The 15,881-nt window shown below is 40.9% G+C and overlaps 1 protein-coding gene across 1 annotated transcript; it reads right to left on the bottom strand.

Annotated features, from left to right (window-relative positions):
* Positions 1-334: 334 nt before the first annotated feature.
* Positions 335-13,361, bottom strand: UBXN2A (UBX domain protein 2A). The gene is made up of 6 exons (XM_009867104.1): positions 13,321-13,361; positions 11,743-11,878; positions 10,236-10,345; positions 8,537-8,677; positions 3,456-3,620; positions 335-623 (listed from the first exon to the last, which is right to left on the bottom strand). The coding sequence occupies exons 1-6, from the start codon at positions 13,359-13,361 to the stop codon at positions 335-337; spliced, it is 882 nt and encodes a 293-aa protein (XP_009865406.1).
* Between the last annotated feature and the right edge of the window lie 2,520 nt (positions 13,362-15,881).

Raw genomic sequence — 15,881 nt, 5'->3', positions numbered from 1 at the left:
ATAAATACTATTTTTCCTTAAAAGGTGCTATCAGTAGTAATTAAGTCTCGGAACACTGTTCCGCCTAAATAGACCCACTAGAGTACTAAGAAGCTTTCTACCTAAGGAAATTCTAAGGATGACCTGATGTACAGTTATCTCTGCTACATTACATAGCTAGGCGCTGGCCACCAAATTCAGTTGCAAAAACTTCTATTCTAGCAGATGACAGCACAGCACACTGTCTGCTCTCTAAGAGCACAGTACATGAGGATAAGAGTGCATCCAGATAGTGCTGGTTACATTTTTGGTTTTGTCTAGTTCCACCTATACATAGTTTTTTGGCCAGTTAAAGCTAATTTGATCTTGTACTTTTGATAGTGTTCTTTTGTTCATTCTTAGGTTGACTGTTAGCTGTAGCAGCAGTTTTATAGTCATTGTCAGGTGCTTTTATCATTAAGAGCCTGAAAGGTTCAGTTGTTTTCCGAAGTCTCTGAACGACAACAGCATTTTGCAACTTTGCTTCCTCTAGTGTGAGGGTCTCGTCTTGCAGCTCTCGAAAAGGCAGCGAAGTAGTCAGTGTGAAGGGCATGTTTCCCTCTGATCCTTGGTACTTTGTTATGAAGTCTCTGACGTGACTTATTCTGAGAAGAAAATAAAAACAGCATTAGAGCACTCCAACCTCAACACAGATCGTACACACAACACATGAAGCCACAAGAACAGAGAATGAGACACGTGCTTCATAGAGTTCAGGATGGAAAAGACCTTTAAGATCGAGGCCAACCGTGAATGTAGCAATGCCAGGTCCACCACTAAACCATGACACCAAGTACCACATCTACAGGCTTTTTGCATAGAAATGGAGGAACACAGATGGGACAACATCCTGAAGTGCCAGATCCAACTGGGAGGCAAGGAGCAAAGTTTGCGTGGTCTGGAAGCAGTCCCAGTTGGATCAGGATGAAACTCTTACTCTGAGCACTCAAACACTTCACTACAGCTCAGGCAGTTCCACAATCCTGCTGTTTCTTAACCAGCTGGTGGAGCTCTTACCTGAGGTTTCTGTAGCTAAAAGACAGAATAAAGATACCTCCAGTGTGTGGTATATGTAGCAAAAACATAATAATAGCAGTAGTAATAACAATAATAAAGAGAAAGGGTTTGCTAAAATTGTCTGGATAGTTTATGAGTTAACTAGGTCTAAACATGGTCTCGTTCTACCAAAGCAGCAGTGAATTCATTACACATTTGAGCTGCCTGTTAAGGTGAGATGAACCTTGCTACAAGTGAGCAAGACAGAGGTTTTGCTGTGGAAGAATCAGGATTGACCAATTTAATTGGAAAATGAAGATGACAGGATACATCCATATCAGTAAAATACAGTCTCTTAGTGCCTATTCTCTATTCCTGAGGTCAACTGGTAGATCCTGGCTATGGGCAAATCACTAAATACTTCCTTCCTCTTCCCCATGCAGAGCGGTAGCCCGTGGGGTTTACTGCCTCCTGGGAATGGTCCGTGACCTCAGCTAACATGTGAACCGAGCCCAGATATTGTTTGAGCAGTGCTAGCTGGCTTGGGGGAAGAGCCATCCTAACCGTTCAGCAGCACAGATGACCAAGTTCTCATGCCCTAGCCATACTTACTAAGACAGATATAGCCAGCACCTAACTCCTGTGCACACACACCTCAGTGAAATGGCAGTGTTTGGTTTTACAAACCTGGTGCCTGAAAAACCTCAAGCAGGAATAAACCTTGGGTCAGACATTTATGGGTATCTACATGCACCGTAGTTTCTTGAATCCCAAGGCAGCTGAGGCAGTTTGCCACCAGCTGCATGCTTTAGGAGGAACAAGTTTCTTTCGAGGCTCCATTCCTGATGCTCTGGGGTCACACTTAGTGACTGCTCAAGAAGGGACATGACTCAGCTCAAAACAGTTACGTGTGCGTTTCCTAGAGCACTGCTCTGCCAGTGGCTTCACTCCCATGTCTCATCAATTCCCTGTGTGTGCACTTTTGCTCCAATGCTGTAACTTCAATCTTTCATCAGTAATCAAGTCATATATAAAGTAGCAGCTACTATGACACATACACGTTCTATCTGCAAAAGGGTAAAAGTAATCAATTTACCCAGGACTGTTTTCTGCTTCTCCGCTGAAAGGAATCGTAATGCTTAAAGATATGTACTCCAAAAGGACTTCCCCTGTTTCTTATTAGGTCATACACAAATACTGTGTACAGCGCTAACACATTAGTCTTGGGGTAGTGATATGCTATTATGGAATATTTACTGCAAACTACTTTGAAAAGAGCATCGCACAAGTAAGGCTGCTGTCCTGCTTATCTCAGTGTTTCTTTTTTTCCTCCTAAAGCAATTAGCTGGTGTTCAAACTGCTATTTACCATAAAGATAAAAAGCTTCTAAATATACCCGAATGTGTGAAACTTGGAATAATTAAGATATTAAGCCATCCAATGAAGTATTTGTAATTAAAATAGCAGTACATCGTATCAGTGTTTCAGTTCATAGCTCAGGCCACTAACAGTAATAAATTAGTGCAAGTTAAAGAAAAAGTTAGAGTCATTAACCTTCAATTGCTGAGCTTTTTTTCTGACCAGCTACAAAGACAACCACAGTTTATCTTGACAGCAGCCTGGGTTGGATTAAATCCATGATCACTTTAAATTGCTTCACAGAGAAGCACAGGCAACATATCCCTTCCATATGACGTGACTGCAGAGAACTGAAGTAATTTATGAAATTGCAAATTTAAGAAAGGTCTCCAAAGACAGTAGTTCTACAACTTAAAAAGCTAATCCTACTTTCTCAAAGCTCCTGCACATATATGCTGCGCTGACATCTTTGACATTATCCCCATTTATAAGCCTCTTTAGGAATCAGAAATTTTACTAATTAGGAATTAAACACACTGGATGCATTCTATTCTGTCCACGTCCACACGTTCAGGTGATGAACATTCCTGGCCCTGTGCACTGACTCTGGCCCTCCCCAGAGGTCTCTCTGGCTCAACTCCTAAGTTCCATCCTCCACCTCCCAGCTGTGGTGCCGTCTATGCTCAGTGACTAGCACGGTTTCTAAGCAATTTGCTCCAGATGTAGTCATTTTGCGAGAGATTCATCCTCTTAAAGGCTGTTTCCTCTAGTAAGGAGCAATATATACCCTTTAACTTCCACTAACCTACAGTGAACTCCTAGAGATTTCCTCAGATTTTAATTTATGCTCAATTATGTGCTGACTACTAACATCAGTTCACATCCCTCTTGCGCTGCTCTCTTGTCAGCTAGAAGATTCCTCAAAATTTGAAAGGTTTTCTAGATACAGCTGAACAGCAGCCCAATGTTAAGTGAACTGAAGAGGTAGATTACCCACAGAAATTAGAGACTCATCATGCATACAGGCACAGGACAAGTAGTTCAGATGCAAGCACACATGACAGTGATAAAATAAATCTTACCTGTGAGAAACATTGAATTTCTGAATTATCCTTTCCCCATCAGCTAACCAGATCTGGATGTTAGTGATAGGCTCCAAATCATTTAAGGATACTAATGGCAGGCCTCTTTTGTTGTCGGGTCCTTGATGTTCGTCTCTTCCTTTAGATATTATCCTTGGAGTAGCACTGAAAAGAAAAGCCACATGAAGTTGTGCCTTCTGTTTACACATGTAAGCTTAAAGCTCCCTCCAGACCTCTGCTTCTGGAGCTTTCTGTCCTGCATCAGAGTGCATCGATGACTTTTTTTGTTTTAACAAGTACAGTAATACTAACATAAATGTCGGCTTTTCCTTTTTTTTTTAACTGTGCCAATACTTTTTCTTGAAGACTTCAACATGCTAAAGAATTTCATTTTGCTCGTATTAAACATTTTTACAAGATGGAAGGGAACTTAATATCAAAGAATTAAATATGAGTACACAAGAGATGAAACAGTCTGCAGATTCTTCGTTCATTTTTTGTACTCTAGTCACACAAGTGAAACTTTAAGGGGTTTGAGTATTGAATTTGCATACTCAAAGTTAATTTTCACCATAATGTTGTTAGAATAATTCAATTTAACTAAATGTTGTTAGCCTTGATGTAGAGCCCAGCATCATCTATTCCATCTTAGAAGCATTACTCCTCTATTGGAGAAATTGACTTAATGCGAAAATACAGATTGATGCATGCAGCACTTGGATTTTATTTTTTTTGAAGGCACTTTTGACAGCTGATCCTAGTGTAAGGGCAAAGATCCATAAAATGATTTGACAGACTAGAGGGACCTCAGTCTAAGTGTGCCATCTTAAAAAACAAACAAACAACAGCGTTTTTTTTTCCTGAAGAAACAAACAAAACATAGTGGCAATTTTTTTTTCTGAAGAAATGTGTAGAGCTTAGTGCCTCTTTCAGGACTAAGCTTGCTCAGCACATACTGCTTAAGTCATCATAAGGCCTGATCCAATGGGCACATCCTCAGCTTATGTGAGTTTAACCAGATGTTTGCTTGTAAAGCAATAGCAGTGATTTAAGGAGTTACGATTTCTTCCCTGAGCTCTGCTGTGGTCGCTGACTACATGAACACTTCATGGTGGTTTGTGGAAAAATCTCCTCTTTGCACAGAAAATCAATGAGTTACTGTTTGAGAGAGAGGTTGGTAACCCACAGCCATAGATAACAATCTGCTGCAAAGACAAACTCCATCCTTGCACCCTTATGTTCTTGCACCTGTCTTAGTTTAACCATAAAGCAGAAAAGTGACAGCCAATTTATTGTTAAAACAAAGATGGCTAACAGGTTAATATATTCAGGGTACTAAAGTTAGAGTCTTGGGCTCAAGTCCTTCTCAGTCTGAGGTATTTCAAGAACTCTTATCACCCACTGCCTAGTTAAATGCCCTAACTTCTAGGCTATCAGCCAGCAGAGGCACTTTTTATTTCTTCCATTGAAACTCTGCAAAAATAATGAGAATCAAGGAATCCCATTCCCGAGAGGGTGACAGAAGATGCTTACTGCAACTGGAGGCAGATGAGAGACACAGAACTGACTGTTTTGCATTACACAGAAATCAGCTGGGGCATGAGAACTGGGCACTAAGATTCCAAGACTCACATCTGTAAAACATTTGGGTACTTTTAAGTACAGGTCACTTGTTATCACCCATCTGCTTCTACCGATTTACTTATCTCACACGCAGCTTTTGTTCATGCTTGACTTTAACACAAAATAAAACCTCAGTAACCCTTTAGATCTGGAAAAAAGCTTGAGCACCAGCAAGATAATGTTAAACAGTCTCAAGAGCAGAGTTAAAAAAAAAAGAAAAAAAGAAACACCAAAAATAAAAGCTGAAGACATACTTCAGTCCAGTAATGATCAGCTTTCGCCGTCTACTTGCTTGGTAGCGTTCAGTTCCAGGTTGAGACAGTGAAGTACGAGCGCTCATGTGTGAGCCAGCTGTCTCCAGGGCAGCAGAGCGGCAGTCAACCGCGCAGCTGCCAGGCCTCTGGTTTCGCCTGGGCTAAACTAGAGTTTAGCCTGTCAGTCACAGCTGTAGCTCAGACAACTGTCTCAAACGGATACAGATTTTGGTGCCACTCTCACACCGGCTTCCTTCATGGTCACATCTCAGAATTTGTGGTAGGAACTGAAGAGAATTCTTTCAATAGAAAGTATGTGCGAAATCGAAGCCAACATATTAAGCTAAGCTGCAAGAGAAAGCTAGATCTATATTCACCAAGGTTTAAAGCATTTCTATACTTAATAACTCTGCTCTCGTAGAACTGACAGATAAAGCCATCTAGTGGTGGGAACTTTGACTAAAGCCACAAACCAAGAATCTAAGTCTCTTATTAGCCTGAGATCAAAGCATTATCACTATTTTTAAAGGCTTATTCCTTTTATAAGATTATCAAAAGAAGACATAAACTAAAGACTGAAGAGGCATAAGAGCCTCCTGTCAATTTTCTGAAAAGAAAAAGCCCAAGAATTAGGTATCATGCCTTCCTCTGACTAGAGCTCAAGTTTGACAGTGTTTTACCCTAATGAGGTTACAGAGCAAGCCCCCTTTGCTACAAGCAATTTCAGTCAATAGTTTAATTATCATGCTTTGGAAGCAGTCTTTAAAATGCATTGATATGTTTAACGGAAAATTACACTTGTAGATCTTGCTATAGTCTCAAACTTTAAAATGCAGCTAAATGGTGACAGAATAAATGGAATATACTCATTAGTTACGTAGGTCTAAAAGTTTGGTAAGTCTCATTTGTTTCTCATGTCCAACAAAAAGGGAGAGAATCAAGCTCATCCAAGCTGTATCAACAACTACATTTCTACTTCCTCCCTTTTTCCTCTAACAGGAGTTTTCATGAGCCAGTCAATGGACCAAATGGTTCATCTACCACATAACCCATCGATATGGGAACACTGGCAGAAAATCTATAGTCTATTAGAAAAATGTTTAGTTGATAAGCAGAAACTTAGCTAGGTTATAAGCTGAAGTAAACTGTTCAGTCACTGTCTTCTCGTTTCTAACTAAGCACAGAAATGCATCTGTGGAAAGGGAGTTCTATAGCTTAAAACTTGTTACACATCTCAGACACCACTACTGTTTCCCATAAAGCTTTTCTGCTGAAAGAGTAGCATACGCAGTCAAAGAACATTTATTAAAATCAGGAAGTGAGCACTAGTTTATGGAGTAAGAGCACTTATGGCTCATGTTTCTAACATCAGCAAGGAAAAGGCTCTGACAGCATAGCACTGCATAGGCTGGTAAGAGTTGGGAGGTGAACAAGGCATTTTATCCAGTCCATATAGAAAAAAATATGCTGAGCAAGTTGTGGGATGTCTCAGTGTACAAAACCAGTCAACCGCAATTCACAGAACTGCGTGTTTCCAGAACTCGCCTACTGGGAAGCAAGATCATTACTTGCTGTGGGCATGACAGAGCACAGCAAGGAATTGAACCGCCTACCTTTTAGCACTGGTTAGCAGCACACTAAGGAGCTTTTTACTTTTGATACACAGGTCTACTTGTAGATAACGAGGTTAAGTCCTTGATCCTTGTCTGCTCAGGCTTTCAGCGCTACCAAAAGCAACTCTTGCAGCATCTCATCTGTGTCTCAAGGGAAGATTTTCCCTATTGACCGTATCTACTCAAGCATGTAGCAACCGAATGGACTGCGCTACAGAAACAGATGAAACCGATAAAACAGATACTTGCTTCTCTGTGGCAGCCTGGAACCACTCATCCTTTACTGTTATCAGTCTCTCTTCTCTGCACATCACCATCTTCTTGCCCGGCCTCATCTGTTCCTACCCAGGTCAGTACAAGCACTGGGCCTTAGCAACAAGCCCTTTCCACTTCAGGAAAACAAGCTGTTCACTCAAGGTTTCACCACAGCCTACTAACCCCAGAGGGCAGGTCACTAAGCAGTTCCACTCGTGAAGTCTTCCTGGGGGCTCCTGGTCACTGAATTCGTTCTCTTCCCTCAGCTGAAGTCTGCTTTTACAGGCACCTAAGTCTTACGCAGTCGGGATATGCGAAGCAGATAATTTGGCTGGAGTAAGCAAAAGTCATGGGGATCAAATATGTGAACTCCTGGCCTGCCCCTCTAGCACAGCCTTCCAAAATACAGTACTGTTTATAATCATCAAATCCAGTTCTAGCACTGGCATTAGTGGCTGACACTCTCCAACCACAAGGGAGCCATGGGGTAAAGGAAAGAGGATCACTGTAACACGCTAAAACATCTTACTGCAATAAATGCGTGGTTAAGTACCGAGAAATTTTAAGACAATGCAAAATAACCTCTTCTTCAGTTCCCTTTATGGGATTGTTTTACTCCCCTCTTCTCGCACTAAGTATTGCACATACAGCTTTAAAAGGGATTCTTTTCTCTTAAATCACTGAATAGAAGAGTGACAGCCTTTCAGCTGGGAACAGTTCTGCTCACAAAGAAAACCAACAGCATCCTGGCTGTACTAACAGGAACGTGGCCAGTAGGTTGGGGCAGCCAGTGATCCCCCATGCAGCACTCATCAGACACACCTCAATACTGCATTCGGATTTGGTACCAAAATAGAGAAGTTGATAAACTGGACTAAGTTCTACCAAGGGTGATCAAGACCGCCACAGGCTTCGGCATTTGCCCTGTGAGAAGAGGCTGGAGGAGAGGGATTTGTTCAGCCTGTGGAAGAGACAGTGTGGGAGGGTGGCGGGAGGACACAACACACCTACCAGCAGCCTGCCAGGGTCTACAGAAATCACCAGGAGGGAGCCAGGTTCTTCATAGAGGACAGAAATTGGAACAACAGACTGTATGTAAGGAAAAAAAGGAAGGAGAACAGTCCAGCACTGAAGCAGGCTAACGCTCTTGCAGGGTATCAAGGCCCAAGTGGCTAAAAGCCAGAGCAACCTCATCTGTCCCATGGCTGGCCCTGCTTTGAGCAGGAGCTTGGATGAGAGAGCTCCAGAGGTCACTTCCAACCTGAATTATGAGGCCCTTTACCTTAGGTATAGTTCTCTTTAGCTTCTGAGTCACAGATCACATGACATTACTCACCTCCCTAATCTGTAACCGTGTCCAGAAAAGGGATGAAACACTGGCTTTTTCGATGACAAATATACCTTATCTTTTTTGTCTTCTACTTTCACATCTACCTCCTCCCGATCAAAAACTTTTCGTAGTTCAAAAGGCAGTTCCCTTAAGGGAAGAAAAACAAAACACGTCAGAAAAAGAGCTACTATACTGTTTCCAGTATATAAAATATTCATGATTAATACCTGTTCTACGCTTATCCTTTCAAGGATGATGCTTTAAAAAAAAAACAAAACAAACCCACAAACCACAAGTATTTAACAAGTTAACTGCATGACATAGAATTTCAAGTTCCCAAACTGCAAATTAACTAGAAAGTAAACAACAAAAATACGTAATCATGTGAATTGTTGAATGACATTCAAGTTTAACTCAGCAGTTACCACTCCAAAGCACACGCCGTGTAAGAAGTTCGGTATTGCCATACGTTGCTGTGAAAGGTTCAATTATTTTATCCCCACAGAAAAACAAGGAAAAAAAAGGCTTTTAAAGAACTGAGTTTAGACACAACGTGTTTAATTATGAATAAACATAAATCTCAGCTTTTAAAAATCAGATCACCACTAATAGCTACGCTCTGTAGCGCAGTAACACCACGTCCATAATGCTTTATTTGCATTAAGCAGAACACAACAATGCTTTTGTCTGTGAGCTCTGATGCAGATACTACCTTTCTGGGCTCAGCTGGCACATGGACTGTATTAAGTGCTTCTCTACCATCACTAATTATGCAGGAACCATCTTGTAATTAGCATCTTCACAAGCAAACAGTGAATGCAAGGTGGCAAACTTCTGATGCACGCACACAAAGAAAGCAAAGGGCTTTAAACAGTGCAGTTAATTGTTGTTACAACTAACATAGGTGACAGCCATAGAGGAGAAATACAATGTAAAATTAGTATTTTTGGTGGACTAGCAAAGTATGGAGAAGACCAAAAATACAAGGGCTTAGTAATTTTACACACTTGAAAAGGAGTTGTTACATTCCCCATAAAATTATATTCTCTCCATTTGTATGAGGTTGAGGAAACAGACTACAAGTTGAAAGCTCAAGATTGCATTGGTTTGTATGGTTGACCTGCTTTTTCAAAGCAACACTAGCAGAAATCAGGAGAGAATGCTAATTTTTAACATGAGGATAAAAATAAGAATTCTACATACATACAAATGACTGAAAAAGCAAGTTTGTACTAAGAAAAATGTCTGAAATTTAAGACTGATCAGGATTATGTGACATTACATGGTGCAACTCTGCCCATTCAAGGCTTTTTGTCAATAAAAAAGAAAACAAAGACCATAAACCCAGAAATACTCAACCCCTTGTGCATTGAGTTCATTAGACAAAGTATCATTTGATCAGTAGCTCTTACTGGGCACTCTGATTTATTCTTTATTTCATTCTGCACCTGCTGTGCCCCCTACCAACACTCACTTTTATCTCTTTCAGCAGCAGCTCTACGACTACTGCAACTGAAAGCCGTATTAAACCTGTTGATGTTAAAATACCCATTAGCACTGCAGGAACGGAGACAGGCAGTGGCCTGCGCTCCAAGAGGGATACTGCACTGCAGCAAATCCAAGCAGCTATATAAAAAATTTAGAGCATAAGCTAAGTGCTATCCAAAGCACATTAACTCAGGTTGATTAAGAACACAAAACTCACCCTTTTTTAACCGAGTCCAAGAACTGCTGGTTAGCAGCATCACTGTAGCTTCTAAGTTCGCTGTCATTTACTGTAAACCCATTTTTCCAAAGTTTAATGATTACATCAACCTATAAATTAAGAACAACACTCATTATAACACCGATGTAAAAACAGATCGGTATATCCATGGTACCCTGCAACTGTAAATCATCCACTGCAGGGACTAAAAATACTGAGTGAAGATTCACTATAAACTGTTTCAGCCCTGTGCCAACAGGCAGAGCAACCGCAAGGGCTAAGTGACATTTCAAAGTATCTTGTGTCAATCAGAGTTAGAAGCAAACCTCCCCCCAGTCATTCTGGTTTCCCAGGTCAAGATCGCTCCTTCAATTCAGCAGCAAAAAAAACAGAGAGCTGGAAGATCCCAGCCAGCTGCAACACTTCAAGAGCTAATTTGAGAGTGCACACGCCTGGTGTTGGAACGTCAACTACCAGAATAGTCCAGCTGGGGATTTATGAGGGTAAAGCCTTGTTCTGGTCACTCAAGGGGATTTTCTGAAAGTAAGGCATTGAGATAATGCACACAGAAGCCTTTCGCTCAGGAAAGGCAGCACGTATCAAAAAAATGTGTGACTGTCTGAAAGTAAATTATGTTTATCCTGGAATTCCTGGGTACATTCACAGCCTTGGTGTTAGCGAAATGAAAAAATAAATTCTCAGTCATTCATTAACTTTTCAAGGAACACCCACTATTTCAACTTGTAGCGCTCACACTGTTCACTGAAATCTCTCAAACTTGAACATGATTATATTTGGGATTGCATTTTCATAGTTATGCATCATGACATTTAAGGAAGCATTTGATGATCCAGGTCGGATCCCTGAAATAACACTATCCTGAAAAGATACTTGGCCACGTGTGAGGTACATGCAGCATGTAAAAATGCAGAATTAACCTCAGCTGGAAATTAGCTTGAACTAAGGCTTGATAGTACTTGACTATTTTATGTTAGGTTTGTCTGGTTGGGTTTTTTCTTTTTTTGGCAGTTTAACTTGTTAGAAGATGATTGTTACATAAATACACAGCATGTATCACTGAGGCACAAACCCGTACTAAACATCCCACAACTATACAAGTGAGAGAAAATGAAAAGAATCTGAGCTATGCCTCTGCCTAAAAAGGCTGCAACTCGTTTAAAGTTTCTTATGTAACGCTAGTTGTCCTTCCTTGCACCCTCACAAACAGCTCACTCTCTTCACTAACAAAACCAAAGTGTGTTAGCCAATGCCACCGTAAGTACTAGAACACCACCAAAATCACTATAAAATACTAAGAGCCAGAAGCACAGAAGCGTAGGCCTGGCTGACTAAGAGATGGGAAAGTGTTCCTACTGCTGCCTGACTTCTGTGTCCCTTTATTTACAGATTTACTGGATAAGACCACGGACTTCTAGCATTTGTTTTCCAGAGTGCTCCCGGGGTGCTATTATGTTAAACACGGGTGTATTTTTTCTTCACCACCTACCTGGTTCTTGACTGTAGCTGGGGGCATACATATAGCACCAACCTTCTGAGCTTCTTCAAAAAGGTTATCTACAAAGTAGTCACAGTTTTGTTCTGTTCCAGTCAAAATCTGATCATCGGTTCCCGATTTACACATCCTGCAGAGCAAGGACATGAGTAAAAATAATACTTGTGAGAACACATTGGAAGACAAGCAGTTACCCTGGAAGTTCAGTACTAAGAGGTGTGAAAGGCTCCCCTGCACCCAGCTTCCTTGGTTGTTACAAAACATCAGGCCAGCTTTGCATCGCGTCTCTTCCAGAAACTGCTTAGGAATCTCTAATTTCTTCTGTTTGCACTTCAGAAGCCAAAGTTAAAGAATGACTATCGAAAAGGTGAATTCATCCACGCAGAAGCTTCTAAACTCGGTATCAGAGTGAGGAACACAAGTCAGATGATTCATGCTTCTAATTCAGATCATCGAACGCTGAACTGCACACCAGTGAAAGGCCCTCCCTCAAAGCATTTCCGTGATACAGGCTTGGGTGATTTCCTTTGCCATGAGTTTTAAAAACCACATACAAGCAAGCTGCCCTAGGATTTACTCCCCCAGCCCTACTCAGACCTCCCCACTGCCAGCACCATCACAGAACCACCGTCACTGCACGTGCAGCTGCCTTACAGAACTCCAGAACAAACACCTCAACACCACTTGAGCACACTGAAGGAATCCAATAGAAGACTTCAGCATTGTTGAGATTGCCAGAATATTTAAAAAGATGCATCAACCACATCTTTTTATAGCATATTGTATAGGTGACAGCTGTTTCTGCTAGATTTGCACCAGCCAAAATGCAGACATATGCAACCTGAATGAATGATTATTTTTCAGTTTAGGTTCTTTGCATAGTAAGAGGATTATGCAGCTTTTGGTAAACATTGCAGGAGTTATTCCTATTGGAGATTCAGAAAAGTCTATTTTAAGCAATTCAGAAAAAAAAAAATCCCAGCTCTTGAAAAACATCCGGTTTTACATAAAACTCTGCACTGAATGTAAAAGCAGAGCTGCTTACTTGAATGGTAATTAGATGTATCTGTATAAAAAGGAATTGCTTGCAGTCCATCTACGCAATACTAAGGATCCCTACAGATTAACACCTTTAAACAAAAGCTCAACAACATTAAAAAAGAAATTTCAAAATTATGCTGTCCCCATTTTAGTTTTCTAACAGAACAAAAGAAACTCGAAGCCTTAATCTAGGCATTCACCATGCTTTACCTCAGAAACATAACTGGAAAACCAAACATTTCCATATCAAATGTAGAGGTGCGCAGCAAGTTAGCAATTTGCAATACTGCCTTTCTATTTTAAATTAAAATATTTATGCAGTTTCTTGTATCTAGGAAAAATTCCAGGTATGTTAAAAATCTTTCAGAAAAACATTTTTTAAAGAAAAAACACTTCAGTATACATGAAGCTGGTAGATACAGTAAAAATAATAAAACTTTAAAAATTAACATAAAGTTTGAGAAGTCTCAACACAACATACAAAGAGCAAGAGAAATGGAAGAACAAAAAGGAGAAGGAAGCAGCACTTACCATTCTTTCTTTACAGTTTTGATATTGTCCATGTCTTTCATTCTGGTGCTACACCTAATTATGAAAAAAAGATGTTTTAAAAAACCAAACCCAAATAAACCCAAATCAACTAATCAGACAAAACACCCCACACACTTTGCCTCCCTTTGTAGCTGAAACACTCTTAATAGTTTTTTCTCTGTGTAAATAGTATATTTAAACAGAAACCTCAACCTCCTCCCCACCAAGTCTCCAGATGGTTCTTTGTTTTCCTGCAGCTCCTGATTTAACGACACAGGAACCATTTATCAGTTTCAGACTTTTAAAAGGAAGATTACTTTTTCATAGAAGGACAAAAGAAATTCCACAATAATCACGTGAACTGAAAATATATGCCCATACTTATGCTGACCAAGGAAAAAACACCACATTTGCCTTTTCAGAGCGGCATGATTTACACCCCCCTGATTCTTCACAACACTGAGATGGTTGCAGGAAAACTGCACTGCCACTGCAGGCATTCGTAATGACCTTCACCTTAGCAGCATCCATTACTGAAAAGGGCAAGATTTGTCAGGTTCCCCTTCCTGCAAGTCCTCAACATATTAGTGCAGCATCCCAGAAACTGTGAATTATCATTTCTGGTCTCCCGTTTAGCTGGAAAGAAAATCCTGGATTTGCAAGTACTAAATATATTACAGGATTAGCCTGTCGAGTCAAAAGAAGTGAAGAATGCCACACTGATCTCATTACACTCATCCTGAGCTCTCTGAAAACACTTACAGGAAGTCACAAAACACCAGAGACTCCTCAAAACACCCTTAAACCAAATAAAATTACTCCAAAATTAGACAAGCCCCCAGGAGAACAGCAATTTTAAGTTGCCACAGTGTTTAAAGGCTTATTCCTGAAGATCACTGGGTGCAGGTTCCACAGATTATTTTCTGCTCCCGGCAGGTTTGGGACTCAGGTTACAATATTGTGCGTGGCTTTTGGAGAGGATCAAATTAAGTAATGACAGCCAGACAGCCATTACACTCCTGAAAAAGTAGTACGCACAGCAAGACTAAAATAAATTTTAAATGGTTTTGACATCTAATTTAACAAGATGGAGAGGTTAGGGGGAAACAACACTCACTGCATCACTAACAAAAAAAAAAAATCAGTTATTCAGTACTAATTCATGTTCCTCAGGAGGCTGACACTGGTATATTTTCATCTTGAAAGTTAAATACTCATGAGACATGTTCTGTAGAAATATGTATAAGCCTTCAGAAAACCTCCATAATGACCGAAAAGATTCTGTCAATATGTCCGTAACAGGTTTTAAAGTTTAGGTAGCCGTCACTTTAACCGATGCTGTTATGCATTAGGTCAAAGTACTATACTTGGCACACCTTTGGCATGTCACACAAGATGTGGTACAATCTCTTCCCCCACACACCCCCTCAAACACTCTGCCAGGGCGTTATATGGACCAGGCAAGCCTGCGCTGGTACATTACGACCTTAAAAGCTTATCTCACTGCTGCACTTGGAACTTTGTACCACACTTGGGAAAAAACCAACCAAACAAAAAAACCTTTCATTATCAGGTAAGTATAGTGAGTGTAAAAGTGCTTCAAAAACGTAATTTTTCAAACTTCGCCTAAATAAAGTCTTAATACACTTCAGCACAAGACAAAAAAAATACTTTGTGCTGATGTGTTTATCTTCTAACCTGTCACTATTCAACAGACCACTCCCCAAAGCAACAAGAGCCACCTCCAGCCATCTGCTTCTGTTGATTCTATGCATTCTTGTCATCAGAGCTATTAAAAAGAAACAGACACAATGAAACAGCTCTTCAGATTAATTCTTTGGCTACATTAGGCTGGCCTCAAACATGCAGGAATAGCATTCAAAACTGGTCAGCTGTGAAAGTCGCTGTTTCTTCTGAAGTACAGCAGCAATTAGACTTGGAAGAAATGTTTGTGCTGCCGTATCAAGGTAAAGGAATCAGCCTATACAGAGCATATTGATGGTTGCTGTGACCAAAAAGCATTAGGAGACAGCGGTCAGGCTGCGCTGCGAGCACTTCTCAGCAAGACAACCCAACCTGCACCACCAACCTCTTCCCACCAATTTCAGACAAGCATCCCCAGATGTGACGTAAAACACCAAAAGCTTTTTTTTTTTTTCTTTCCAGGCGTCTGTGATAAAAAACATCACAGAGCTGAACTGCCACCCCCGGAATTTATATTTAAAACACAGGAAGAAGCCGAAGCTGCCGGCAGCCCACCACAGGCACATTTGGTGGCAGCAGTAGGATCTTCCCCAGCACAGACCCGCTTCTCCAGTCTCAAGGACTTTCCATCCCTGCACCTGACTCCAGAGGACATGGGCCACTGGCCCAGTGGTGGCCTTTGGCAGCCAGACCTCAGAAACAAGCAGCTCTTGCCTACACAGATACGGACCTATTAGCTTCAGCAGATCTTTTTGTGCTCAGTGCTACCGACCCCACACTGCCAGCTACTTTAACGCGAGGAACCCAAAACGGAGCGGAGCTTTGACGGTCTCCTTGCTCCGAAGGGCAGAAACACC

Source organism: Apaloderma vittatum, unplaced genomic scaffold (assembly GCF_000703405.1).
Source record: "Apaloderma vittatum isolate BGI_N311 unplaced genomic scaffold, ASM70340v1 scaffold14003, whole genome shotgun sequence".
Lineage (NCBI taxonomy): Eukaryota > Metazoa > Chordata > Aves > Trogoniformes > Trogonidae > Apaloderma > Apaloderma vittatum.
The sequence above is the reverse complement of the archived record's forward strand: the minus strand, read 5'-3'. Positions and strand labels throughout refer to the sequence as shown.

Coding starts and splice junctions, on each gene's coding strand:
- UBXN2A (XM_009867104.1), bottom strand. CDS start 13,361: ATGAAAGACATGGACAATATCAAAACTGTAAAGAAAGAATG. Junction 11,879..13,320: donor AAAACTGTAAAGAAAGAATG/GTAAGTGCTGCT, acceptor CTTGCTCTGCAG/GATGTGTAAATCGGGAACCG. Junction 8,678..10,235: donor TTGGACTCGGTTAAAAAAGG/GTGAGTTTTGTG, acceptor TCTTCCCTTAAG/GGAACTGCCTTTTGAACTAC.